This window comes from Fusarium oxysporum, genomic scaffold (assembly GCF_000149955.1).
Source record: "Fusarium oxysporum f. sp. lycopersici 4287 supercont2.34 genomic scaffold, whole genome shotgun sequence".
Taxonomy (NCBI): domain Eukaryota; kingdom Fungi; phylum Ascomycota; class Sordariomycetes; order Hypocreales; family Nectriaceae; genus Fusarium; species Fusarium oxysporum.
In genome coordinates this window covers 196,314-220,707 of record NW_017264846.1, presented here as the reverse complement: position 1 = coordinate 220,707, position 24,394 = coordinate 196,314, and the positions used below count along the sequence as shown (strand labels likewise).

Below are 24,394 nucleotides of genomic sequence, written 5' to 3'. Positions count from 1 at the left end.
CCCGGCCGCCATCGCCAGCCACGACTGCATCGAATCCGCCTCGCTCATTGGCAACCTTGAGAGCGCAAAGAAATTGCGAACAGTGGCTTCGGTGGTCATTATATCAAAAAGTCAGCTGAACACTTGGCTAGCAGCATAGGTTGTGTCTTCGGCCGTTCAGGATTGTCAATCAAGGGTGCAGGCATTCAAGGGATGTTGTAGGTTCCGTTCCGTTATCACCCACGCCGCGCTGCGGAGCAGCGGCATATACCGGTCGATCACTCCATCAATCTTGAGTGCTTGTGTCATGTGTAAGGCCGAAGCCGCGGCTGCGAAGTATAAATCAGTCGATCCTGCGGGTGCATATTTTCTTTATTGAGCGACTCTCCCGAGTACAGTGACCTTTGATCAATCAGCCATCGTGACTGTGACAATGTCCATTTATGGGTGAGTCATGATGATCAGATCGATGCATCTTCTCCTAGGAGACTCCGCAACTGAACTAACGCCACGGCAGGAGGGCAACTTTCTCTGCTGCAGGGTACGCCGCAGCCAGGCCCACGTATCCTGCAAGTCTGTTTAAGACAATTCTGGGGTATTATCATCATGATGATCCTCATGGTACGCTGCTGGACTTGGGTTCTGGCCATGGAATTGTTGCTAGGGAGCTGAGCCCCCGCTTTGCCAGGGCCATCGCCATTGACCCTAGTGCTGGTATGATGCTGCAGGGAATGCAAGCCACTGCCCAATTCTCCAAGATCTCGTTCCGCCAGGCCAGCGCCGAGGACTTGTCTTTTCTACCCGCGCACTCGGTAGACATGGCTGTAGCCGGCGAGTCAGCGCATTGGTTCGACTACTCCCGAGTCTGGCCAGAGTTATCCAGGGTAGTTAAGTCAGGCGGCTCACTGGCCTTTTGGGGGTACAAGGACAACATCATCATTGGACACCCGCAAGCCAACAAGATATTTGAGAGGTTCTGCTACGACGAAGGAGATGTGTCGCCCGGGCTGGAAGGGTTGAACCAGTATTGGGAGCGTCCCGCGCGAGACATCCTCCGGGGCCTGTTGGCGGACGTCAAGCCCCCTGAGTCGGAGTGGGACAAGATCAAGCGAATCACCTACAACGTTGACAAAGACACGACTGAGGTTGCAGACCCAGAGACGGCCTGGATGAGGAGCAAGATCAATCTTGGACAGTTTGAGGCTTATGTGCGGGCCTTCACTGCGTACCGGGGCTGGATGGATGCGCACCCGGACAAGAAGAGCCGTGCCGAAGGTGGTGAGGGAGACATTGTGGACATCTTGTTTGACCAGATCCTGGAGGCAGAACCCGAGTGGAAGGCACAGGGTGACCACTGGAGAGATATCCAGGTTGAATCAGTCTGGGGCACGTACATTTTGCTGGCGAAGAGGAAGTGAGGACGAGAACCGTGAGGTGTTGATCAGGGCGGATATTCCGCCAAGACTTGATGGAAGTGATCGACAGCCACGCAACAGATATTTATGCAAATGCAATGAATGGCCTCTGAGCCCTTTTTTTTTTCGTTCCTTTTTTTCTTTATTTTTACACATAGAGATCAATCCTTTTGATGATAGCTTTGCATGTTTGCCCAAGTTACAATAGTTTTACCTTCTCGATCGGCTAGCAGATGGTTGACAATATAATACTGACATCATGCACGATGACTGGGCCTAAAAGGGCGATCAACTTCTTCATTCATTTTGTCACCCCGGCTGGGTTCGGTTGGGCGACCAGCCTGGGCGGGTGGCCTCACCAGACCACCAAATCTTCCGCGAGCAGTATGGAGGAATAAACGATATGTTTTGGAAGAGTCTTTGTCCCGGAAAGGCTCGAAGGGCTGGAAGAGCTGGATCAAGCGCCACGGATTTTTTCTTATTGAGATCGACACTAACGATAGTCCTTTGAGTCCTTACTGGGCCTGTCGTTTGTGCGACGCGAAGGGCCAGCCCGAGTTCTTCGCCGCTGCTGCTACGAGTTCGGCAGCTGACCACCTCCGCAAGTATGTAAATGTGACGTCGCGAGCTTGAGCACCATTGACCAACGTAGGCCCCCCAGGATCCCCGGGAGCAGTCAAGGCGCTGATATAGACGCGTGACCGATGAATCTGAACGGCCCAAGCGACCGGGCTTGCAGTACAGCGCCTTGCCGCGTGCTAGAGTCAAGATAATCCGAGAACTGAGCCTGGGACTTCTGATCAACACCAATGTTCCTTTTTCTTTCTTTAGCGATACATTCTTTCAGCAACTCGTCTGGCAACTTAACCCTCACCTATCTGACCAGATGCCATGGAGCCAGGGTTGCAAACAAATAAATCAAATCCAAATCTTTTCAAATCAAATCAAGTTTATCCAAATCAAATCAAATCAAATGGGGACGTCCGATTTATTTGGATATTTAAATTCATTTGGATAACATATTGACCAATCAGCACTCGTGCTAGACGGGCCAGTCGCCCCACCTTTGCGTTGAGATCCTGCCTATTTTGGTAACTAGGCCCCTACCTCCCAATTTAACTGCCATAGTTTTTGGCTTTAATGCCGCCCATTGCAAGGTGAAGACTCAAGGAAATGGTCAAATATCCACGTCTGTCACGAGTGGCGATAGATCTCTTTTCAGCTCATTGCGACATCTCCCGAGGCAAAGCGAATATTCAGTCTCACAGGGCGGATGGTTCGAGCTCAGAGACCGACTCTAGGTGGACATAGAAGCAGACCAATGCATCTCATCGTGGGAGAAAGGTGGGGCTATCTAAATCAAATGGATCCAAATGGATCCAAATCAAATCACATCGATCATTTTTGTATCCAAATCAAATCAAATTGAATGCTCGATTTGATTCGATTTATTTGTTTGCAACCCTGGGCAATACCCCTGTTCTTTTCCTTGTGCGATCATCTTAGGCGGCATTTGCTTGTTGATCGAGAAGGCCTATCCAATAGATATATGCGAGCTGAGGGAAGTCTCAAAAGCGCGAATGATGAGGAGGATAATGTATGATATAACACGTCCATATCTGCAGATAAACATGAAGCCGAGTCAGTCATCAGGTGGTAGCATTGATAAAGTAATGATCTGACGCATTCACAGTTCGTGCGTTGGTGCCGTACAGGCTGGCGTAATATAATCATATCATGGGAGATGTCGAAAATACGAACCTCTGGCTTACTCACATGAGGTTACTGAGATTAAACCCATCTACATTCAGCATTTTAGTGTAACTCAAAACCTCCAACTGTACTGCTCTTATGCCCAAATACCCGCTATAGACTTTATCGTCATATCATATCGTCGAATATACACGCCATCATTACTCACTTCAAAGGGCGCTAGTAAGTCACACCAAGGGACTTTTACTTGAAAAGCTCACTTTTCTCGTAACATACTCCAAAATCGACATACAAATTCATTATCCTATGTGGTCATATTAGAAACGCACTCAACCTAATTTGACATTTTCTACAAATTTCTCAATAAAAATCTCCTGTTTTCGCCTACCAGGCATTCCAAACGAATCAAATTTATACGACCTGTACACGGTGTGACCAAGAAATGGCCGAAGCGACAGCACCAAATCCCACTAGCACCGAGACCATGGCTCAGACTGAGCCAAAAAGTCTCTCTCATCACATGCATGGCCCGGGGCATCACGATGGCCACAAGCATCACGATGGCCACAAGCATCATGGTAATGCCGGCAGTCATAAGCATCATGAACAAGGCGCAGACAAACATGAGAATTGTTCTGAGCAGGACAAAAACCACCGTCTGCAGCATCAAAAGAGCGAGGAAATGGACCCTAATGACCCCTCCCATTGTTGTAAACATGAACAGGAGAGAAGTGGAAAACGGACTGAGTGACAGCTAGGGTTACGAGAGTCTTGACTAGATAATAGGGAGCTAGGGCGGGTGTAAATGTGGGATGGGGTTTTGGTGCGAGTAAATTTCGTAGTATTTTTCTTCCCATGTATCTTCCTTCGTATATCTGGAGATGATGCAAATACAAATGGTACATAGTTGCTACCTAATTTATCAGCCCACAATGACGCAACAGTCGCAGTGGGCTTTAGGCGTGGCGTTCAAAGGTTACATTCAATCTAATGACATCACTACTAAATTTAAACACAGACTCTCCGTTTGGCGCACTTCTTGCCTCGTTTGCTTCTATCGTCTCCATCGTTGCTGCAATATGGTCTTCAGTTTGACAGAATCCAACGGTCTCGGCAATATTACTATTAAAGATGCCGACTCCCAAAACATCACGTCAGGCAATGTCCAAGCCGACGGTCGCGTAAAGGTCCAGTTTCATCAGCATGCTCAGTCTGTTGTCTCCTGGTTCAAGGGTTGCCAGAGTCGTGCAGTCCCTACAGAGCCCTTCAAGAAAAGGAGTTGTAACACTGTTAGTCTCAACTCCCAACAACTAGTCACTACTCCGCGTCTCAACATCGCTATCCATATCATTGGGTCTCGTGGCGATGTGCAGCCCTTCATCCCCGTCGCTCAGGCCCTCTCACGACCTCCTTACAGCCATCGCGTGCGTATTTGCACTCATCCCGTCTTTAAGCATTTTATCGAGTCGCAGGGCATCGAATTTTTCAGTATTGGCGGTGACCCTGAGGCTTTAATGGCTTACATGGTTAAGAACCCGGGTTTGCTGCCCTCTCGCAAAAGCGTCAAAGCAGGTGAAATTAAGAAAAGGCGTGAGGAGATGTGGGAGATTCTGATTGGTGCTTGGAGGAGCTGCATTGAAGCTGGTGATGGAATGGGAGATCGTGTAATGGCTGCAAACGTTCGAGAGACCAAGGATCTTTTTATCGCCGATGCTATTATTGCTAATCCGCCATCGATGGCCCATATCCACTGCGCCGAGAAGTTGGGTATCCCGTTGCATATGGTGTTTACTATGCCTTGGTCACCGACTGAGAGGTTTTCTCATCCATTGGCCTCCATGACATACCGTGGTAGTACTGATGGCGCTGTCGCCAATTACCTTTCCTATATAGTCATGGAGCTGCTTACATGGCAAGGGTTCGTATCTGTTGGCACATTTCCAATTCTGATTCTAACCAGCGACATAATACAGACTCGGTGATCTAATAAACAGGTTTCGTACCCGAATCTTATGCCTCGATTCTATCAGTCCACTATGGGGATACCAGCTTCTCACCAGGCTTCGCGTACCGTATAGTTACCTCTGGTCTCAGTCTTTAATTCCGAAGCCATCTGATTGGGGGTCTCATATTAACATCACCGGCTTCTCATTTTTATCCTTAGCTAATCATTATATGCCTACACCGGACCTGGTTGGCTTCTTGGAGAAAGGGCCGCCTCCTATCTATATCGGATTTGGGTCAATCGTCATTGAAGACCCACCAGCCCTTACGCAATTAATCTTCGATGCCGTCAAACTGGCTGGTGTCCGGGCCATCATTTCTAGAGGCTGGGGCGGCATTGGGAGAGGAGATATCCCCGAAACCATTTGTCTTATTGGCGATTGTCCCCATGATTGGCTCTTCCAACGCGTCTCTGCCGTTGTCCATCACGGGGGAGCCGGGACAACAGCCGCGGGCATTGCAGCTGGACGTCCAACTGTCATCGTTCCCTTCTTCGGTGACCAGCCCTTTTGGGGCCAGATGATTGCACAAGCAGGGGCTGGCCCAACACCCATACCCTTCAAAGAATTGACGGCTGAGATCTTGGCAAGCAGCATCATCTTTTCTCTCAAGACCGAGGTCCAAGAGGCAGTACAAAAGATGGCGGAGCGCATAGGTGCTGAAGATGGGGCTTGTGGTACAGCCGTAGATTTCCAGGAGAGGCTCGATATAGACCACCTTCGATGCGATATCTGTCCCGATAGGCTTGCCGTCTGGAGACACAAAACAACGGGAACCCACCTGAGTGGATTTGCGGCAGCTTGCCTCGTTGATAAGGGTTTGTTGGACCCTCGAGACTTCAAGCTCCTTAAGCATAAGCATTGGTATGTTGATGAAGGTGCAGAGCATCCTATTGTTGGTGCTGTGGCTGCGGCTTCGAATTTTGTTATCACCTTGGGTACAGCAGCCAGCGACTTCTCCCAACGATTAAAAAACAGGCCTAGGTGGTCAAGTCGCGACAATAAGGCAATACTCCCACAAATGTCCTGGTATAATACCAACAGAGACATACATCAACCGACGCTAACCGTAAATCACAATGAGGACCACGATGTTTCATCTACAGCTAGGGAAGCACACCAAGGGCCTCCACCAAACACAAATGGCAACGGAATGACCATCGCTGAGCTAACAAATCCCACTCATAACGGCATCCTCAAAGACAGCATCCGGCTCGCACCGACCGAGTTAGAAAACTTCGCCCACAAAATGGCCACCAAATCCCTACTTACTGGCGAAATCCCTACTCCGGAGACCAAACGGGTGCCGACTCTGCACGAACGGCGAAAGGCCACTTGGAAAGCCCAAGAACAAGGCCCTCGCGGCCACATGTTCTATATTATGCACATTACGGGACGGTTCGCGGCTGACGTGGCCAAGGCAGGCCTTAAGGTTCCCGTGGCTCTGGTTTACAACGTAGCTAATGGGTTTCACAATTATCCTTCGTATACTAGCAATGCTGTTGAGGTAAGGCAACGGAATGAGATTACCGGTTTGGGCAGCGGTGCGTGTACGGCGGGAAGGGAGTTCGTTTTGGGTTTGTGGGACGCCTTTAGTGGAGTCGTAATCAAGCCTTATCAGGGGGCTAAAGCTGAAGCCGGAAAAGGATTTGGTAAGGGTATGTGGAATGGGACGTTGGGGTTTGTATACAACTTGGGTGCTGGTAAGTATTCTATTCATATACCCCTACTTCGGAAACAAATATCCTTCCTATACAAGGACCAGAGGTTGATATCACTAGCAATATTCGGCCTGTTAGGTTATACCCTCAAAGGCATCGAAAAAGAGTTTTCCAAGCATCATCTTACTAGCTTAAAGGCTGAAATTTTGTTGATTAGGCTGAGACAAGGGATTGACGACTTTAGTCAGGCAACTCCCGAGGGGAAAGAGATGGTCGTGGAGCGTTGGAGGTGTTTGCAGTCGCAATAAGCAGATAGCACTCATAGGTTTAATAAAGAGAGGGTGTCTTTTTTAAAGCAAGCATTATCTCCTACTACCATGGTCTGATTAAAAACCCTCGTGGGCGATCATTACGTATCGATGCTTTTTGCTGTCTGTGGTCTTGAGATCGTACTACTGTAGGATGAATGGGTGTTGCAAACCTGAGAATAACTGAGGCTTGTCTTCGCTTAAACTTTGGCGTCATCTTACTGGCATTAAAGAAGAAGGTTACTATGGGAATACTTACATGATGAGCTATGGGCACTAAGCAGATGGGCCCAGATAAAAGACATGTTCTCTTAGGACCTTGCATACAAATAAACAGAGTGTTTGGTAGCGTGCGTATCATTTTCGCAGATTACCGTAGTAAATAACTAAATCCTGTCATGTTACGACTCACATCATATCACGTAGGTCAATTTGTTAGGCTTACCCCTGGTTTCCCAGTAATTATTACTCTGCATACAGTGTATTCTGTATAACAGTATCGCAATATGTGTCAAAATGAGTCGTGTAACGATTTGTGATGAAAATGGTGTTTGCTTAATGATATGACGAAAAAGCAGACGACAGAATCATTAAGGTTAAGCTATGATTCATCGCCCTTTCGTGCGATAGTCTATGATGCGCCCGCTTCGATAAGATGACGTGTTCAGACGACAGAGGACTGATTTGGATCATATCACCCCATCGGCAAGCCCCGTTGCCTGCCAGAGACTCTAGATAGTTGCTTAATCCATAGAGTATTGGAGTTGAGAATGGCCGCCAGATACGTTTACGTGGACGAAACAGGACCTAACTATGAGGAACCCAGTCAATGAGTGAATCTGCTAGTTTTACCAGCATGGCATGTTTGCACTTCGGCGGTCTAGGTCAAGGGGACATGGAAGAGCCTCAGGTAAGGGCCAGGGATAGTCCTAGTCGAGCAATTCGAAGCGCCTTAGGCCGCCGCGAGGAAATGTCATCTTGGTCGCCGAAATGATCTGACCAGCTAGCTGCACTCCAATCACATGCGCCCTTAATTTTTTTAATGATACTCAAAAGCCATGATCTGACTAGTATCACAATTATGAGGGGCATTGACAGGATATGTAGATTTTGGGGCGCCGTTGACGTGTTTAGTAACTGATGCCAAGCTGGCCGCAAGGCGACGTCTCTCTCGCACTCGCAGGCATGTAACTTTATAACTCGGCCTTTCTCGTTCTTGGTAACTTTAATAGATACACTATTTAATCAATAACCATTCATAAAAGATATTGTCCCTTTGCTTATATCTCCGCCGACGGCTTGGGTCATGCAAATCGGTGACAATGAGTACTCAATCTAGACAACATGGATCAAACGAGCATGCAGTCGAGGATCTTGAGATGTGTGTGATCCCAACTCGTCACCTAGCCAACGATGTTGTCGAAAGTTTCGCCTGGAGCAACCTTGAAGTCCTCGTCAAAGACCGGAAAACCAAACAGCCACTTTCCATCTTATCCAAAGCGTCAGGAATTATCAACGCATCTGAAATGCTTGCTATCATGGGCCCGAGTGGATCCGGTAAGACCACGTTGCTTAACGCTCTTGCTCGTCGAGTCGCTGCTGCTGGAGCGACTACAACAGGCGATATACTTGGCAATGGACAGAAGATGGAACTCGAGATGACCCGTAATCTCTCTACATACGTAGAGCAGGAGGATGCACTGATAGGCAGTCTGACGGTACGAGAAACGATGATCTTTGCGGCCAGGCTTGCGCTTCCTAGGTACGACTTGCCGCCCTCGAAGCGATTGTTTTTTTTTTTTTTTTTAACCTAGTGATAGCAACGTAACTAGGAAGGAAGCTTTCCGCCGTGTGGATGACCTTATCTCCAGCTTTGGCCTGCAGTCACAGGCCCACACTATTGTCGGCACACCTATTAAGAAGGGTCTGAGTGGAGGCCAGAAGAAACGGCTTGGTGTCGCTAGCCGGCTCGTTGCCAATCCTAAAATTCTGTTCCTTGATGAGCCAACCAGTGGACTAGACTCAGCTCTCAGTCTCGAAGTCATCACTTATATTAAAGAGATTGGCAGGCGGAATAAGGTGGGTATTCTCCTTCTTGGAAAGTCGACATTTTGGTTAAATGCGGGCTAATGTGTGCCAGCTCCTTATAATAGCTTCCATTCATCAACCCTCTTCGGCGACATTTCATCAATTCGACAAGCTCTGCCTCCTCTCGGGAGGGAAAACCTGCTACTTTGGTCTAGTCTGCGAAGCACCTATCTACTTCGCCAGGGCTGGTTACTATATGCCCCGTGAGACTAATGCTGCCGAGTTCTATCTTGACCTAATTAATACCGACTTGGATAAGAACGGCGAAGTTCGCCGCCGCACAGAAGATATTACTCAAAAATGGGCAGTGTCAACCCAGCGCGCGGATCTTGATGCTGCTATCGTGAGCGCGAGATATGCTTCCTCTGTCGATTTGTCAAGACATAAAATTCTAAAACCAAGCCCTTGGTTAATTCCTCTGATCTTGCTTCACCGCTCTTGGATCAAATCGCACCGCGACGTTGTCGTATATGGTATCCGCATTGTCATGTATCTGGGCCTGGCAATCCTCATGGGGACCGTGTTCCTGAGACTGAAGACGGACCAAAAATACATCCAGGCATTCATAAATGCCATTTTCTTCGGCGGCGCCTTCATGTCGTTTATGGCGATTGCTTATGTTCCCGCCTTCCTAGAGGATTTGCACACTTTTTACCAGGAGCGTGCAAATGGCCTCGTTGGTCCACCTTCGTTTATGGTATCAAATTTCATCATTGGACTTCCATTCCTCTTCCTTATTACTCTCGTCTTCTCGATAGTGGAATATTGGCTATCTAACTTTCGCCCAAATGCCAGCGCGTTCTTTATGTGGGTTATGTGGTTATTCCTTGATCTCCTGGCAGCGGAGTCACTCGTTGTGTTGGTTTCATGTCTTTTTCCAGTTTTCGTTGTGGCATTGGCGATCACAGCCTTCGCAAATGGGCTTTGGATGTGCGTTGATGGATTCCTTGTACCAATGAGTATCCTCAATCCGTTTTGGAAGTATGTATTCCATTATATTGACTTCCAGGCATATGTATTTCAGGGTATGATGGTTAATGAGTTCGAATCCCGAGAGTACGCCTGCGCAAAGACGCCCCAAGGCTATCAGTGTATGTATTATAGTGACTTGAATTCGGCGGGGAAAATCCGTGGCACGGCGGTTTTGGATAATTTTAGTATTTCTATGGGGCTGGAGGGGACCTGGGTTGGAATTCTCATTGGTATTATCGCAGGATATAGGCTCTTGGCTTATCTAGTCCTGATTTGGCGGAAATAAGTGTTCGCATACAGTGATAGTTTATATAGAACAAATACACCTCGTATCAAAAAGTTGTCCAATTCCTATTCTTAACCCCCAGAGAGTCAAATAGTCGGACGAAGGTGGCTTTGTGTTATTTCCTTGCAGCTCAGTTGCCTCGGCCTTGGAGGGGATGTCCCATAGTGTATATCTATTTTATAACTTTGGCCCCTGCACAGAGAGCTATCTTTTCAATTCATGATTAAAAAACGAATAATCGTGATCTCTGTGAGTAATTCTATTGTCAAGCTCATTCAGGACCAAAAATACCCAAAGGGCACGACCACAGAAAGGATCGCAAAGGAAGAACTTCTATCTCATTCCGGCCAACTAACAAGGAGATGAGTTACATCACGGCCAAATAATGGCAGAATGAAGTTGAAGCCCCCAGGACCCTAATTGAGTTATTAGATAATATTTCCGCGTTCAATCTTTACAGCTCCGCCTCTGTGAGGCCGTATATGCTATGCCATGAAGCTGAATCGACATTTCAGTCTTCAGTCGACGATACTGATTCTCGATACTTTCTTCTGATTCCTTTTCTTATTCCTGTCATCTGTATGCTACCGATAGGGCGAAGGAGCCAGATTCCCTTTACACAGTGCAGCCAAACCCTAATAGCTATAAATTCTGTTTCTAGAGGTCAATAAATATCAGTAGTAATTCTCGCTTCTTGACGAAAAGCTCATATAAAGAACCTTTATTACGGCGCATTCTTCGGTAGTTAAACCATTCAGTATCTACATAACCTAGACTGATTCCAAGGTTTGACATGTGAAAGGTTATTATGTGTTTCAACTGTTAATTACATATAAGGATTCATCATTTTACTAATGTTAGAAAGGAAAAACGGAAAACTAAATTAAAAAAAAAGAAGAAAAAAAAGAAGAAAAAAAAAGAATTAACTGTCGATCAATCTATATCCTCCCTCGGCTACCATCTTGAAACCACCATCGAGGTTAGCAACATCAAACCCCCCTTGCTTAAGGATGCGGTAAGCTAAATAGCCGCGATAGCCCACTTGACAGTATACGACAGTTGGTAGTGACTTATCAAGAACGCCAAAATGATGCCTCAAGCTGTCGACTGGTAGATTGATCGCTTTAGAAAGATGACCGTTAGCGAATTCCTCAGGCGAGCGGACATCCACAATCTGCAACTTGCCAAGCTTCGCCTGGTTGAGCTGTTCGGCGTGAATGATATCGCAGTCTCCACGTAGAACATTTGAAGCCACAAAGCCGGCCATATTGACAGGATCTTTCGCCGAGCCGTATGGTGGTGCATAGGCTAGCTCGAGATGCTCCAGATCAAAAACCGTGCTGCCAAATTGCATAGCTGTAGCGAGCACGTCAATACGTTTGTCGACACCAGCCTTGCCTACAATCTGTGCTCCCCAGATACGGCCCGTCTCTTTCTGAAAAGCGAGTTTGATCGTCATGGTTTGTGAGCCTGGATAATAGCCTGCATGGTCAAGGGGATGCACTGTGACCCAAAGAGGATCGTGGCCCAATCGACGAAGCGCTTCGATAGAAAGGCCCACGAAGCCGAGGCTCAGGTCAAAGACTTGGCAGATAACGGTGCCGACATTGCCACGATATTGTACTTCTTTGCCGCATATATGATCGGCCGCGAGCCGCCCTTGTCGGTTTGCCGGACCAGCCAAGGCGAGTATAGCAGGCTGTCCCATGACGGTGTGTTGTGTCTCAACCATATCTCCAACTGCATAGATGTCCGGGTCCGAGGTTTGCATATGGGAGTTAACACTAACTCCTGTCGCACCTAACTTCAAACCAGCCTGCTTTGCCAGACTCGTTCTGGCCCTCACTCCCGCTGCCAAAATTACCACGTCTGCGAGTACCTCAGATCCACTAGTCAAGAGGACGCTTGATTTCTCAATTTTCTTAAAAGTATCGTTTAGGAACAACTGGATTCCTTTGCTTCTGAGTTTCGTGTGAAGAATCTCAGCCATGTCGGCGTCAATTGGTGGAAAGACATGCGACCCGTACTCGACCATCGAAATCTCGAACCCGAGGTTACGCAAGTTCTCGGCTACTTCCATTCCAATGAAGCCGGCTCCAATTATGCAAACGTGTTTTACATCGCGGTCCGACATTAAGCCACGGGCTTTCTGAAGATCGGAGATCGTCTGCATCGTGACGACATTGTCCAACTCTGTCCCAGCAGCCGGAGGCCGAAACGCTTCGGCACCTTCGGCCAGAATGAGTTTGTCGTAGCCCACCTGGCGGATGTCGTCCGTTCCCACAGTTCGCACATTGACCAGGTGGTTTTCACGATCAATGCCGATGACCTCGGTTCGAAGATGGACATCGATATTAAAGCGCTCCTTGAAGTCGCTGGGTGTACGTAGGATCAGGGTTTTATCATGCTTGATGATGTTCCCTAGAGCATAGGGTATACCGCAGTTGGCGAAGCCGGTGTAGTCTCCCTGTTCGAACACAGTGATGGCAGCCGACTCATCGAGACGTCGAACGCGGGTGGCCGCGGACATGCCACCCGCGACGCCACCAACAATCACGATTCTCTTAGCCATGCTCAAACGTTATCTTGTTGAATGACGGGTGTGGACATGCATAAAATTTGGCTCTCTGAAAAATGATATATCTACGCGAATCTTGCGGACATAAGAGCCTGGTAAATCAATCATCTAGGACACACATGATTCTTTCGATCATATCATATAACTCCACCCAGCCACTAAAATTTCGTGACGCAGAGTTCGGCAAATGGGGTGATATGTTTATAAGCTGCGCCGCTAATCGTTAATAAGTAGGAGATGATTATATGAGGAGGTAGTCTGCGGTGGCCACTGGGTCCGAGTCGCCGACCTCGTCGCACACGCAAGTTGTCCCACCCTGCACGTCATGAGGTGAGGTCGCCGTAATTCATCCGTCAAATGCTTGTTTCAAGGCTACTGGAGCGGAGCTCGACACCACTCTGAAATCCCAGTAACCAATTTCGGCTAACTTCCGTATAATAGTAGAACTAACACTAACTTTGCGTCACCCGATTGAAGCTCGAAATTGGTTTGAAAATTGAAAAGACCAGAGAAGCGACTTATCTTGCTCAAAGAGGCTAAATAGTTTAATTTTGCATGCCCGCCTTGCCCTAACACCGGCTATGTCTCCCCACCACCCTCCACGAAAACGGCTAACGATGTGGAGGAAAAAAATGCTAAAAGCGCAAGCATGTAGTCGCCGATTCTAGTCCCCGCTTCATCCTAAAAGTTAGTTTTAGCGCTCTGTTAAGGTTTTTAATACCACTAGAGCTGGAATGTGGACTCACGCTAGGGGGTGAAGGTGTGTAAGCTGGTTAACAGAACAGCCCCCTCGACATGGTTTTTTACATCCCTGCAAAAGCAAAAAAAAAAATTAGTATGATGCCACGGTTCTGATAAAGGTCCAAGGCGTGGAATTACCCCTGCTGACTATTTAAAACTTATCCCCACACCAAACTGACGCCTATCAGACAACGCAAACCGCATAAGGTTGCTATCTACCCATGTCTTTTAAATTATCAATCAATAATGTCCGACGTTACCTGTCCGCCAACCTAGAGGTTGACATCCTCCTCGAGATTCAACTTCTCCTTCTTACATTCAGCACTGGTGTCCAAGATGCAGTCAGCTACCCAGATTTCAAATGTTTTGCATCCAACCAGACCGGTAATTCCGTTGTATTAGCTGTGGGTCTCGCAGGGCATGATGACTCGATTTTCAACTTGTCAGACGTAGGCTTAAGCTTGGGTATGTTCCTAGCCGGAGCTATTACAACAGGACAGTTAGCCAATACTGTTGGACCACGAGCTCGTATGTGGCTGATATTTAGTCACTGTGCGCAGACAATTCTCACGTTTGCGGCCGCCATTATTCACCCCGCATACTCCCCTTATGGTACAGGCCCCTCAGCAATGGGTTCACTTGCTTTACTCGCCTTTGCATCAGGTGCCCAAGTAGCGTCTATGCGACCCTTTCGAATCCAGGAAATCACAACGGCTATGGCGACAGCAGCATGGGTTGATCTTGTTATCGATCCAGGGCTTTTAAAGTTACAAAACCGTTCAAGAAATCGACGTGCTGGATTTTTAATTGCGTTGGTGGTGGGGAGCTTTGCCGGAGCCTTCATGCGAACGGGCATCGGCTCATCAAATGCATTGTTTGTATCAGGTGCAGGAAAGACGCTGGTTACATTATTGCTGTTCCTGAACCGTAAGCAGCCACCCGTAGATCAATCTTGAATTAATACATGGATCTGAAAAGACTATAAGGGTTATGCGGCTGCTATCATTATTTGACATGATCCTATATAACTACCATGCAGTACCCCTCAACCAATAGGCAAAAAAGGTTTCCTCATATAAAATGCCCAAATTCACTTGAAAGGTGCTTGGTCAAGGACTGAAGTTATTTACATGAAACAAGCTGTATCTCAAAGGAGGTTTCATGTTATTTCGTATTATACTACTCTTTTTTTGCGTCGTATGAGCGGTATGGTAGTGTGGCACCAATGTAAAATCCCTACCAATGCCCCGTCTTCGCAGAGTCCCCCCCCTTCCCCATGGCTTTCGGGTGTTCTATCTACAGGAATGTTCTATAATTGCCTTGAGAATGAATCAAGCGTGTTACCCAGAAGATGAAGTTATTGAAGCCATATTGGATGTCACCGATAACGGCCTCTCCCAGAACCAAGCCGGACAAAGCATGGCTCCCCTCAGCCGACCTTCTCAGACCGATTAAGAGTAGAGCCACCCAAGTCTGAGGTCACCTATTCTGCCCAGCTACTATACTATTCAAGTCTTAGGAGCCCGGATTGGTTGTCTGGATACTTCGACAAGAAGCCTTGGGCTATGCTCCTTCTCATAGTCAAGTTCGCGCCACTGTCACTTTCCTCCTACGACAACAAGGCAGGGAAAAGCCCATCGGTATACTTTAGCTAGCCAGATTTATGTAACGGCATCTATCCATAAGGAAAGGACAAAGATGTGAAAGGCAAGGATCACGACCATCGTGAATAACTTTACACTTGCCATGAACTCTAAATCGCAGGCAGCATCGTGCTGCCTAGACGATCGGCAGACTCAACATGAGTATCCCTTTGACTAGCGTAAGGCAGCACCTCCATACTGAGCCCCACACGGCCCCCGCGCAACCAAGGGACACATGGTAGTGACTTGAAGCGTCCGCGAAACCGACCCCGCTGAAATCGTCATACAACCCATTCAATGAGCTGTCATGGGTATCGAACAACTCTCTAGCCAAGCAGCCAACGTGGATGATGACAATAGCTTCATTCGAGTCGATCATAGCTGCCGTGAGCAGCCGACTGATAACACATGCCGACCAGTCAATAATCCAGTTTCTGGCCGTGGCTACAACTTCGACCCCGTTCATCTCCCAGATCGGTCATTTCGGATAGAGGATTTACCCCAGAGCCAATGCTGCTATTCCAGCAATTTCTCCCTGTTTGGCTAGTAGAAAGCTGGGTTTGCTATACGAATAGCTGGGCTAGTGATCGGCTTGAGATGCTTACAAATAGCTGCAGTGATGGGCAACAGCCACAGTCGCGGCTTCTTGATTGGAAGCCAACCTCTGTTGTAGAAATCTTCGTATGGATTGCGATCCTGATCTATATGCGAATACACAAGGAACCCCGAATAGAAGACTATTGGAGAACGTCACAGTTAGGGAAGCAACAGCCAAGTCATCCAAATGTAAAGTGGATGTCTCTTCGCCGATTTCAGCTATTATCACGAGTTCTATGTCTCTTTGGCCACGCAACAATATTCGTAGCTACTGGGGATAGCAGTATTCATAGCTACTGGGGATAGCTTATATAGCCGGACGTTGAGCCGGGTGGATGACTGGTCTAATCACATACAACATATATCCACTACTTTCTTCAAACCAGGCACAGCTATTGCTATAGATGAGTTTATGGTCCGCTTACTAGGAAGATCTTTAGAGATGACAACTGTCCCATCTAAACCCATTCCCACGGGCTTCAAAGTCTGGGCTGTGGCTCAACGCGGTTATTTCATACGGTGGCTCTGGCACAGGCCGGGCCAGAAGTTCGGGCCTGCAGGTATCAGACACACCTACCGGCGGCTGCCTTCACAACTACGTCGCCAATGGCAGCAACGGCGGTTTCGAGAGCCACAGAATACTGTTTACCTAAACCCGACCCAAGCTGTGGTTGTCGCCCTAGTGATTCTGCTGCCGGAAGCCAGATACCGCGTGTTTCTCGACAACCTATTCTCTTCTTCCAACCTATTCCGTCGGCTACGTCAGCTTGGGCACGGAGCCACGGCTAACCCCGCCGGAACTGTGGTCTTTACTGGCTGCTCGTCAAGCTCAAAGCTGATGATAATACTGCTGCTGGTAGTATTCCTTTTAACTGCCTTAAAGCAATCCCAACATCTGATAACCTAGTTAGTCAAGGAGACAAATTTTTACAGATAAGCCTTACTGATTCAACTTTTGATAGGTCAACCAGATCGCTTGGAAAGATAATGCCCTTGTGTTGTTTTTATCCACCGTATTTACAGGCAATGAACGGATTGACCGCATAAGGAAACGACCAACAGCAGACCAACCTGCAGCACGGCCAATGCAAGAGTTTTCCGGTGAGGAGCCAGTCAAAGTGATTTCAATTCCGTCTGTCGCTGCCACTTACAACGACGAAATGAATGCCGTAGATCGAGGCGATCAAATGCGAGCCTACTGGGGCCCTGATAGCCGTGTTTGTCGGGGCGGCTGGAGGGCCCTAGCTTGAGACTTCCTGCTAGAAATAGCCCTGATCAACAGCTTCATCCTGCAGCAACGAGAAACCCACGGTGGAAGCCAGAGAAGTCTCAAGCGGAGTGGAAGCAGCGTCTTGTTAATGACCCTGTTGCAAAGTATGACCTTAGTAGTCAGTCGAGACAGAGATTTCGGACTGGGGATGAGTTTACGCCTACATCGCAACATGAATGGTTCTGTAATAAAATTCCTGTTGCTTGCAAGGCTTGCAAAGGGATGCGGCTTGGGGAGATACAGTCGAAGCAAAAACTTTTATCCGCAACCAGCGGCAGCAGAGGGGAAATACGGAAATCCCGGTATGGCTGTAAGCAATGCCAGGTATTTCCTTGTACCCCTGGAAAATGTTGGGACTTCTGGCATCACTTAAATTAGGCGGGGCTTTACATACCTTGAGCTTGTGGCTCTATGATTGGTTGGAATCCCTGCTCGTGACCTAGGTGTTGCCTTACGCCAGTCAAAGGGATACAACAATGTCAACGTGGGTTATTCTGCTAAGCAACTTACAAATCTATGCCCCATAGCATGAATTCACATTCAAGGTCTAGTGGTACTAAAAACCTTGTTAGAAGGCGCGGGAAATAAAATATAAATTTTAAAGGATCGAGCGGGGATTAGAATCGGCGACCTTTTTTAAGAGCCTTGTGAGGATCATACTCCCCAAGTTTAGAGTCTCCCGATCTCGTACGATCTGGGTTTCTCTTACGTCATGGATATGCCATCCCTGGCAGCATTCAAGGTGCAAATCTCACATATATGATCCACTTCGCCCCTAATCTGAGTGATATTTATTGTCTGCATCTGTGCCTACTGCATAGCTAAAATTAAATTCCCCTTCCTTTAAGCACCGGTTTATAAACGAGAATTCCCGTCAGAATGTGCAAGAAAGCCACTTGCAACACTTGCAGTAAGCCCGCTTATTCAAATCATTGGTCGGGACTGACCTTGGCTATAGAAAAAGCCACTTGGTGGGGCTGCGGTAACCACGTTCCAGAGGTCATGTCTGAGATTCCTGAGCATGACTGGTGTACTTGTCAGCCGAAGATTGAAAAAGAAGGGGGAAAGTACCCTCCCAAGGCTGAAAAACTCCATGAAGCTTAGAACCGCACTTATCAAGGTGTCACATAAGAAATCCGCGGCTAGTCCTACAGCCATAAATCAAGTGCACAGCAAATAATTTATTTTACTACAATTTGTAGAGGGGAGACTTGATTTTTGATAGGAGCTGGGTTTGAATTTCTCATTAGTACTTGGTTACACGTTCAGGCAAGGCAACACTTTATAGCAGGGCGTTAAGTTCTGGCTCCGGTTTATCAGCACCTGTCCCAATAAATATAAAATCTAAGGTGGTTGACAAGCGAGTTAACCAGAAAAGCGAGTTAGCCAAAAATCTTAACCTTTGTCTCAAATCCCAATAAAACTAACGTGTTTGATAAGCATGTGAGATAAGTATGTGAGCCAAAAATCTCTCATCCTACACTATTACTATCTGATCAAATACTTCTCAACCACTAAACATGCCACAATCTTTAAATAAAGCTAGAGTCTTTCTTGCCCTTCAGGCCCTTCAAAATAACCCAAAACTAAGTCTCCGACGTGCCTCAACTATATATCAGGTTTCTTTTGAGACCTTACGCCGCCGCCATAATGGCATTCAATCACGGCGCGATTGTATCCCAAAGTCACGGAGACTATCTGATCTAGAGGAGCAGATAATAGTCCAATTCATTCTCGACCTAGATTCGCGAGGATTTTCTGCGCGACTGCGATTTGTGGGAGAAATGGCCAATTCTCTGCTTGCAGACCGCGACGTGTCACCTGTTGGCAAGCGTTGGGCTCATACCTTCGTAAATCGATAACCAGAGCTAAAGGTACGTTTATTTCGGAGATATGACTATCAGAGAGCTAAATGCGAAGATCAGACTATTATTCGTGGCTGGTTCAGGCTTGTACAGAACACAATCGCGAAGCATGGTATCCGATCAGATGATATGTGGAACTTTGATGAGACTGGCTTTATGATGGGCCTTATAATGGCCGGAATGGCAGTTACAGGCTCGGAAAGGCAAGGAAGACCAAAATAAGTGCAGGCTGGAAATCGTGAATGGATTACAGTAATCCAGGCGATTAATGCAGAAGATCAATCGATCGCGCCGTTCATCATTGGTGCGGGCCAATATCACCTTGCCAACTGGTACCAAGTGATAATAGGCTTGCTTATCCCGTACCGCCGGAGTTGTTGCAGTATTTCAGAGTTATGGACAAACAACTAGCTGGATCTCGAGTGGCTAAAGCACTTTGATCGGTCTACAAGTAACCGATCAGTTGGTGTCTATCGTCTTCTGATCCTCGATGGCCACGAAAGCCACCACTCTGCTGACTTTGAGAGATACTGCCAGGATAATAAGATTATCACGCTTTGTATGCCGCCTCATGCATCTCACCTACTTCAGCCTCTTGATGTTGGGTGCTTTGCAGTGCTGAAACAGGCTTATGGTCGAGAAATAGAGCATCTGATTAGATGCTCCATAACCCATATTTCCAAGACCGAGTTCTTTCCGGCCTTTTATGCCGCCTTTAAAGCTACTTTCACAGAAAGCAATATCCAGGGGGGTTTTAGAGGAGCTGAACTTGCTCCTCTTGACCCAGAAGCCGTGATCTCAAAGCTTGATGTGCAGCTACGAACCCCAACGCCTCCTGGGGAGGTCAGCCAACCATTAACCCCATGGGTTTCAAAGACCCCAAAGACAGCAATTGAGGCTCAATCTCAGTCTGAATACCTCGAAAAACGAATCAGAAGACATAAAGGCAGCTCCCCAGAGTCAATAATAGAAGCTTTAAAGTCAAATACTAAAGCAACAAAGGCAGTTATGCATGAGGTTGTCTTATTGAGGAATGAGGTCCGAAATCTTCGAGATGCAAATGAGATACTAAGCCGGCGCCGCAGGGCAAAAAGAACTAGATTACAGAAAGGAGGGGCTATAACTGTACAGTAAGCATCGCAAGTAATTGATCAGATGGATGTTGATGCGCAGGTAGTGGCTGAATCGTCAAGAAGTGGTGGTCGAGGAAGGTCAGAGCGACCGGGTGGTCGGCGTTGTGGTGTATGCGGCAAGGCCGGGCATAATGCAAGGACCTGTCAGGAGGAAATCGAGGTCAATATGGAAGAATATAGCGATTAACTTTAATTAATCTGATAGATTGTGATGTTTTTAGGAGTAATCTTATTATGTAGGTGATGAAAGGTGGCTCACTCGCTTATCATATACGTTAGCCTAAAGGTTATCTTATTAATTAACTTTACTAAGTCTTGAATCTAGCTAACGTACATGATAAGCAAGTGGGCCATCCAAGTAAGTGGGCCAAAAATCCCTCACCTTGCAACATTTCTATCTAATCAGATAATTCTCAACCACCAAGCATGCCGAACTCTTCTACTGAGGCTAGAATGCTTCTTGCACTTCAGGCCCTTCAAAATAACCCCAAACTAAGTGTCCGACGCGCTGCAGATACATATGAAGTTCCTCGCAATACCTTACGTCGCCGCCAGAATGGCATTCAATCACGACGCGATACTACCCAGAAATCACGCAGACTATCTAATCTAGAAGAAGAAATAGTAGTTCACTTTATTCTCGACCTAGATTCGCGAGGGTTTCCTCCGCGACATTCTTTTATTGAAGAAATGGCCAATTCTCTCCTCGCTGACCGCAAGGCACCACCCGTTGGCAAGCGCTGGGCTCATAACTTCGTTAAACGACAACCAGAGCTCAAGACGCATTTCTTTCGTAAATATGACTACCAGAGGGCCAAATGCGAAGATCCAACTATTATTCGAAACTGGTTTAAGCTCGTACAGAACACAATCGCGAAGTATGGTATCCAATCAGAGGATATCTGGAACTTTGATGAGACTGGCTTTATGATGGGTGTTATCTCAAGCGGCATGGTCGTCACAGGTTCAGAAAGGCTTGGAAGACCAAAATCAGTGCAGCCTGGGAATCGTGAATGGATTACAGTCATTCAAGCGATTAATGCGGAAGGCTGGGCGATCGAGCCGTTTATCATTGGAGCGGGCCAATATCACCTTGCCAACTGGCATGAAGAACCTACCCTCCCAAACGGCTGGGTTATTGCAACGAGCCAAAATGGCTGGACAAACAATGAACTAGGTCTTGAGTGGCTAAAGCACTTCAACCGATGCACAACTGACCGATCAGTTGGTTCTTATCGTCTTCTGATCCTTGATGGCCACGAAAGTCACCACTCCGTCGCTTTTGAGAAATATTGCCAGGAGAATAATATCATCACGCTCTGTATTCCGGCTCATGCGTCTCATCTACTTCAGCCTCTTGATATCGGGTGCTTTGGGCCACTAAAGAAGGCATATGGTCGAGAAATAGAGCATCTGATCAGATGCTCTATAACCTATATTTCGAAGACTGAGTTCTTTCCCGCCTTCCACGCCGCCTTCCAAGCCACTATAACCGAAAAAAATATCAAAGGGGGTTTTAGAGGAGCTGGGCTTGCTCCTTTTAACCCGGAAAGCGTGATCTCAAAGCTTGATATGAAGCTGCGGACTCCAACGCCTTCCGAGGAGGTTGCTGAACCCTTAACCCCATGGGTTTCAAAGACCCCAAAGACAGTTCTTGAGGTCCAATCTCAATCTGCTTACTTACAGAAACGAATCAGAAGACATCATAGCAGCTCTCCAGAGTCACTTATTCAAGCTGTGAAGTGTTTTGAGAAGGGAACAAGCACAGTCATGCATAAGCTAGCCTTAGTAGAGGCTAGGATGAATGACCTTGAACAAGCAAATGAGATACTTAGTCGACGCCGAAGGGCAAAAAGAACTCGATTACAGAAAGGAGGGGTGATGACTGCAGGGGAATCAAGGCAAGTAGTTGATCAGATGGATGTAGATGCGCAGGTAGTGGCCGAATCGTCGAGAAGTAGTGGTCAAGAAAGGTCGGCGCGACCGGGCGTTCGGCGCTGTGGTGTATGCGGAAAGACTGGGCATAATGCAAGGACCTGTCAGGTAGTGATTGAGACGTCTAGAGGAGAGTATAGCGAGTAGTTCTAATTAATTAGATAGCTTGTGGTGTTTTTATTTTAGTTTTTACCTTAAGGGTATACAAGAAGTGGCCCACTTACTTGGATGGCCCACTTGCTTATCATACACGTTAGAGAGTTTATTATTAATACTTTTATAGCTATTATTAGAATAACTTACCTGGATTTTATTTATTAGTTATTACTTTGCTAAAGTAATAAAATAAAGATATTATATATTATCCCTACTTGGTCGATTGGGCTATTATTACTTATAATAATATATTATTATCAGGTGAGATGGTGATTTAACAGAACCCAGCACCGCGAAACCTCCCATAGCCTCTTAGTATATATGCCATATAATACCTCTAGAAGCCCAAATATACCTGATAGTAAGGGAAGTAACTGGCCAACAGCTGTTATTTCCCAAATACTGGTAATTCCATTTGCCCTCACCAGCCATTCCACCACAGATATCGACAATATTATAATTGTAAAGGAGAAGAGAAGGAAGACGATTTCCACGTTGTACCTCTTGCGATATGTTGCGTTTTTGAAAGCGTTTGAAATCTTGAACACACTTGCGATTGCGAATGTGGCACAAATGGCAGCACCGATAAACGCCGCCACTTTGTTGTACTTTCGAAACGACCCTTCAATGGTCACACCTCCAAAGAATGCCACAATCCTGCAGCCCTTCTCAGCTTCAAGCATGTCGTCGAGGCCTGAAAACCATAGCCGGCACGCATAACCTGCGAAGCCAGAGTACACCAGAACTCTGAAAAAGCCAGAAAATCTACCAAGCGGGTTGATTCCATTGCCGGATAGGCTAGAAAGCGCTCCGAATGACAGCCAAAGCGTGATGACTGGCTCAATCGCGTGGATCTCGCCGTCCTGTGTGAGGAATACGAGACCTAAGAACATGGCCAGTTGGACCAAGAGGTTGAGTATGCGCAGGATGTCTTCTTCCCATGGTGCGAAGAGAGTTGCGAGCAGGGTGGAGATCCACTGCAGGTAGAAGCCGATCCGGATGCCAATGCCGTACAGGTCTGGGTTGCCTGCAAATGGGCAAATAGATTTCTCACCAGTGGCGCTGGTAGAGTTGATCATTGTTTGGGTTGCGTTATTTATGCTTAAGTAGTTTGGAGATAGTTTATGTAACGCTGGATGCTTATTAATTTTCTTTGAGGCGGCAGAAAACAATTAATTTATACCTCTTCTGACGGCAGCGCACTGACACAGCAGCCAGTGTTACGATTTGCCTCATAATCACCTCATGAAAAGTCATCCGACTCCTGTGTTCAGCATTAAACTGTGGCTGACACTATTGATTTAAATCAAATGCTAATGAAACATTGCCTTACTTAATATGTGACTACTGGTTTATTGCGTGCTACTTCGTTGTTGCTACTGTCACTAATCTTATGATCCGCTGGTCGGAATGGGTAAAGTGGCTGGCATAGTAGGCCGATTTTCAGCCACCAATGTTCAGCTCGAAAAGGTCATTTTCACAGCCTTGTGACCGTCAAGCCCTGGTGGTGTGACATGCATTTGGATAATGAACTGGTGTTGTCAAAAAGGCATAGGCGAGAACCGCGCTCTATAATAAAAGGCTTTTATCTTGTTTCCACTGTTTGCTCCATTGAAAGACTTATAAGCGATATCTCTATCGTTCTGCAATAACATGGCCGACAACTGCGGCTTTAATGGCAATCCAGACCTCTACGGTCTTGGCATCCGTCTAAGTCTCTATATCCAATTACTTACAATGGCACTAGTAGCTACATTTATTCCCCAGTCTATGTATTACAGCTTCTTCGCCAACACCAATCTCTCCCTGTTCGTCTCCTCGTGGATCATCATCCTCAAGCTCTCAAGTTCACGAGAGATCCGCGGCGTCGAGTTGGGTATATTCCCTGTTCTCATTGGCTCGGCCTATGCTGGCGTTATTATCCTCTTGAGCAATTGGCACAGCACCAAATTCCAGGTACGCAGTAAACTCACCGTAGTAGCGGCGATTAGCTATTGGTTGTGGTTTTCTTGGTCGGGACTTGATGTTCTGCCGTCTTCAGGATGCGCCCA

General features: G+C 47.0%; 6 protein-coding genes across 6 annotated transcripts; 4 read left to right on the top strand and 2 right to left on the bottom strand.

The window, feature by feature from the left end:
• Positions 1-412: 412 nt before the first annotated feature.
• On the top strand, positions 413-1,397 carry FOXG_16342 (uncharacterized protein; the record flags this gene model as incomplete). Its single annotated transcript, XM_018396382.1, has 2 exons — positions 413-426; positions 497-1,397. The coding sequence occupies 2 exons, from the start codon at positions 413-415 to the stop codon at positions 1,395-1,397; spliced, it is 915 nt and encodes a 304-aa protein (XP_018256986.1).
• Positions 1,398-4,186: 2,789 nt separating this feature from the next.
• FOXG_16341 (uncharacterized protein) lies at positions 4,187-7,079 on the top strand (the record flags this gene model as incomplete). The annotated part of the gene is made up of 2 exons (XM_018396381.1): positions 4,187-5,025; positions 5,081-7,079. The coding sequence occupies 2 exons, from the start codon at positions 4,187-4,189 to the stop codon at positions 7,077-7,079; spliced, it is 2,838 nt and encodes a 945-aa protein (XP_018256985.1).
• A 1,322-nt stretch (positions 7,080-8,401) lies between these two features.
• FOXG_16340 (uncharacterized protein) lies at positions 8,402-10,425 on the top strand (the record flags this gene model as incomplete). Its single annotated transcript, XM_018396380.1, has 3 exons — positions 8,402-8,841; positions 8,900-9,158; positions 9,220-10,425. The coding sequence occupies 3 exons, from the start codon at positions 8,402-8,404 to the stop codon at positions 10,423-10,425; spliced, it is 1,905 nt and encodes a 634-aa protein (XP_018256984.1).
• A 922-nt stretch (positions 10,426-11,347) lies between these two features.
• FOXG_16339 (uncharacterized protein) lies at positions 11,348-12,997 on the bottom strand (the record flags this gene model as incomplete). The annotated part of the gene is made up of 1 exon (XM_018396379.1): positions 11,348-12,997. The coding sequence occupies one exon, from the start codon at positions 12,995-12,997 to the stop codon at positions 11,348-11,350; it is 1,650 nt and encodes a 549-aa protein (XP_018256983.1).
• A 5,136-nt stretch (positions 12,998-18,133) lies between these two features.
• On the top strand, positions 18,134-18,358 carry FOXG_16338 (uncharacterized protein; the record flags this gene model as incomplete). Its single annotated transcript, XM_018396378.1, has 2 exons — positions 18,134-18,164; positions 18,213-18,358. The coding sequence occupies 2 exons, from the start codon at positions 18,134-18,136 to the stop codon at positions 18,356-18,358; spliced, it is 177 nt and encodes a 58-aa protein (XP_018256982.1).
• Positions 18,359-22,600: 4,242 nt separating this feature from the next.
• FOXG_16337 (uncharacterized protein) lies at positions 22,601-23,422 on the bottom strand (the record flags this gene model as incomplete). The annotated part of the gene is made up of 1 exon (XM_018396377.1): positions 22,601-23,422. One exon carries the CDS (start codon positions 23,420-23,422, stop codon positions 22,601-22,603), a length of 822 nt encoding a protein of 273 aa, XP_018256981.1.
• Between the last annotated feature and the right edge of the window lie 972 nt (positions 23,423-24,394).